The sequence below is a fragment of the Grammomys surdaster genome, unplaced genomic scaffold (genome assembly GCF_004785775.1).
Source record: "Grammomys surdaster isolate TR1022 unplaced genomic scaffold, NIH_TR_1.0 125950, whole genome shotgun sequence".
Classification (NCBI taxonomy): Eukaryota; Metazoa; Chordata; class Mammalia; order Rodentia; family Muridae; genus Grammomys; species Grammomys surdaster.
Genome location: NW_021620771.1, coordinates 54,608 through 58,203, shown reverse-complemented (window position 1 = coordinate 58,203; position 3,596 = coordinate 54,608). Strand labels below are relative to the sequence as shown.

The 3,596-nt window shown below is 52.1% G+C and overlaps 1 protein-coding gene across 1 annotated transcript; it reads left to right on the top strand.

The window, feature by feature from the left end:
- The first annotated feature begins 6 nt into the window (after positions 1-6).
- On the top strand, positions 7-2,826 carry Fbxl14 (F-box and leucine rich repeat protein 14). Its single transcript, XM_028753567.1, has one exon. It carries the CDS (start codon positions 107-109, stop codon positions 1,307-1,309), a length of 1,203 nt encoding a protein of 400 aa, XP_028609400.1. The 5' UTR covers positions 7-106; the 3' UTR covers positions 1,310-2,826.
- The last annotated feature ends 770 nt before the right edge of the window (positions 2,827-3,596 follow it).

Genomic DNA, 3,596 nt, shown 5'->3' with positions numbered 1-3,596 from the left:
GGGGAGGGGTGGCCGTTGGCCCGCGGCGGCCCGCTCTCGGCGCCTCCCGGGGCGGCGGTGGCGCCCGCGCCTCCTGCACCCGGCGCAGCGTAGCGGCGGGAGGAAGATGGAGACCCACATCTCGTGCCTGTTCCCGGAGCTGCTGGCCATGATCTTCGGCTACTTGGACGTCCGAGACAAGGGTCGCGCGGCGCAGGTGTGCACGGCCTGGCGGGACGCCGCCTACCACAAGTCGGTGTGGCGGGGCGTGGAGGCCAAGCTGCACCTGCGCCGGGCGAACCCGTCGCTGTTCCCCAGCCTGCAGGCCCGGGGCATCCGCCGCGTGCAGATCCTCAGCCTCCGCCGCAGCCTCAGCTACGTGATCCAGGGCATGGCGAACATCGAGAGCCTCAACCTCAGCGGCTGCTACAACCTCACCGACAACGGCCTGGGCCACGCGTTCGTGCAGGAGATCGGCTCGCTGCGCGCTCTCAACTTGAGCCTCTGCAAGCAGATCACCGACAGCAGCCTGGGCCGCATAGCCCAGTACCTCAAGGGCCTGGAGGTGCTGGAGCTGGGAGGCTGCAGCAACATCACCAACACCGGCCTTCTGCTCATCGCCTGGGGGCTGCAGCGCCTCAAGAGCCTTAACCTCCGCAGCTGCCGCCACCTCTCCGACGTGGGCATCGGGCACCTGGCCGGCATGACGCGCAGCGCTGCCGAGGGCTGCCTGGGCCTGGAGCAGCTCACTCTGCAGGACTGCCAGAAACTCACGGATCTTTCTCTGAAGCACATCTCGCGAGGGCTGACGGGCCTCAGGCTCCTCAACCTCAGCTTCTGTGGCGGCATCTCGGACGCGGGCCTTCTGCACCTGTCGCACATGGGCAGCCTGCGCAGCCTTAACCTGCGCTCCTGCGACAACATCAGCGACACCGGCATCATGCATTTGGCCATGGGCAGCCTGCGCCTCTCCGGCCTGGATGTGTCATTCTGTGACAAGGTGGGAGATCAGAGTCTGGCTTACATAGCCCAGGGACTGGACGGCCTCAAGTCCCTCTCCCTTTGCTCTTGCCATATCAGTGACGATGGCATCAACCGCATGGTGCGGCAGATGCACGGGCTGCGCACGCTCAACATTGGACAGTGTGTGCGCATCACGGACAAGGGACTGGAGCTGATCGCTGAGCACCTGAGCCAGCTCACGGGCATAGACCTGTACGGCTGCACTAGGATCACCAAGCGCGGCCTGGAGCGCATCACGCAGCTGCCCTGCCTCAAGGTACTTAACCTGGGACTTTGGCAGATGACGGACAGTGAGAAGGTCAGGTGAGGGCGGCAGTTCCCCTGCCCCGCCCTGTTCATCCCAGGACCACCACTGTTCCCGCACACTCACGCGCGCACTTACACGTTCAGGGCAGTGGCCGCGATGGGGCGATGACAGACGCCTGGGCTCTTTTCTCCTAGTCTGGCGCCCCTCCCCACTGCGTCTGGGGTTCTTCTGCTCCCTCTACCCACTCTCCTCTCCTTTCCCAGTGAGTGGAGAGATGGACCCTGCTGCTTCTCTGCCCACTCTTCTGTAGGGTATGGAGACTTTCAGCCACCGCCAACTGTATCCTGGGGCACTGCATTTGGAAATGGGGTGGGGGCGGGGAGGGACTAGTCGTTTCAACCCCGAGGAGTTGAGGAAAGATGTCTGCCTTCACTTACACTTTCATTTGGATACTGTGATTTGGCTTTTATTTCGAAATGTATAGAAAGCAAGCCCGACTTCCACAGCCTTCTCATCCACTTTGTAGCCAGTCTCCTCTCATCGCTGCCCCTTCGGCATCTACGACTCACTTCGGTTTTGGTTTTGTTCTTCATCTTTTTTGTTTTGTTTTTATCTGTTTTTCTTTAGTTTTCAAATCATTTGAAATCGTCCTTTTTTTCCTGAGTATATTCTATATATTCTATATATATATATTCCATATATATATATATATGTCTGGCTACCTCGTTTTAGTTTACTTTTTTTCTCTTAAGCCCTGGAATTCTACAAGAGAGATATTTTGAGATTGAAACATTTTTGTGCCTAGACTGGAAAGATGCCCACTGGGTTTGTATCTGTTTTTGGTTTTTGGCTTCTTCCCAACCTCCCTCTACCCAGTGTGTCCCACTTCCGCATCCTGGCTATGGCTTTCCCCCCTGTCTACTGGGCTTTGATGACCCAACCATGTTTCTAAATATTGATTTAATTTATAGCACAAATGTATGGGAGTAATGAAAGCAGAACTTCCTTTCTGTTTGTCTGTTTGAGATGCAGATTGAGTCTTGAAGAGGAGTATTATATATGCAAATTATGCCCCACCCCAAGCCTCTTGCAAGTTTTCCCACCAAGAGGTTAGATAGTGAGGCTTCCTGTCCTGTCCTGGAGCTCAGAGTCGGCAGAGAGCCTGAGGCTATGCGAAAGGGAGGAGACTGAACTTCATGTCTTATCTGTGTTCTGTTCATGAAATGGGAGCTTGTGGGTTTGAAAAACTTTTGTTTCTAAATGGAGGAATAGATGACTTTATTTTGGTGGGGGGTTGGGACTGTGGCTTTAAAACAAATCGATTTTGAGTAGGATGTATATTTTTGTTGGATATTTTGTTTGTTTATTTTTTTAGAGTCCTCCACAGCAACATGAGAGACCATGGAGAAACCCAGAGACCTTTATCAATTAATTGTACTGTTTGTGAATTTGTATAAACGATAACAAAGATCCTCTTAAAACGTTTATATTCTTACAGTAAAAGGTTAAACTGATATTTATATAATAAAAGAGGAAATATGAAGTATGTTTTTGAAAAAAAAAAAGCACAAAATCCCCCCCTTGTATCTGTGAATTATTTTTAAGGCATTGTGTGTTGGGTCCATGCTCAGGTGGGAGGTGTTATGTGTGCACAGAAACTGGGACTAGGGTAGAGTGAGTTTGCTCACATGGTGTAAGTTCATGATTGAGAATTTCATCTGTGTAAGATTTACCACTGACATCCAAATGTTCTGCCTCTAGAAATGTGATCAGTCTGGAGAGTTCTATACATTTTGGTTTTAGACTGTCAACATGGAAACGGAAAGAAAATGAAGAAAATGAAACTTTTTAAAGAAACCAGACTTGGAAGAGTCAGTTTCCCAGAGTGGCCAGTTTCTTTTTGGGAATGGTGGTGGTGGAGGTGAAATCCAGGGGTAACCCTGAAGAAGCAGGTCCTGAGCTCTGGATGTGGGCAAGTAGGATGAGTGTCCTTACACTAGGAACACAGTGAGGGATGGAGGGAGCCAGCCATTGTTCTGGGGAAGTTGAAAGTGCTCTCCTAGCTGGCTGGCCTGGTCCTGCCTGCTGCTCTGTGTGTGTGTGCAGGTCCAGCATAAGGGGGCAGCAGTGTTCTTTAACATTCCCTTTCAGGCCTGGCTGCATGCAAACCCTTTGCTGTGGCTTAGGGAGACTGGTCAGAAGTTCAGGTACATTTTCGTTTTAAGCCCTTCTAGTACCCAGGCTGACCACTCAGCCATTGGTGAGGGTCTAGGCTGAATTCAGGACAGACAGATGAATAGTAACAATTTTAGGATAGTTCTCCTGAGTAGACAGACAGCAGTGTGAC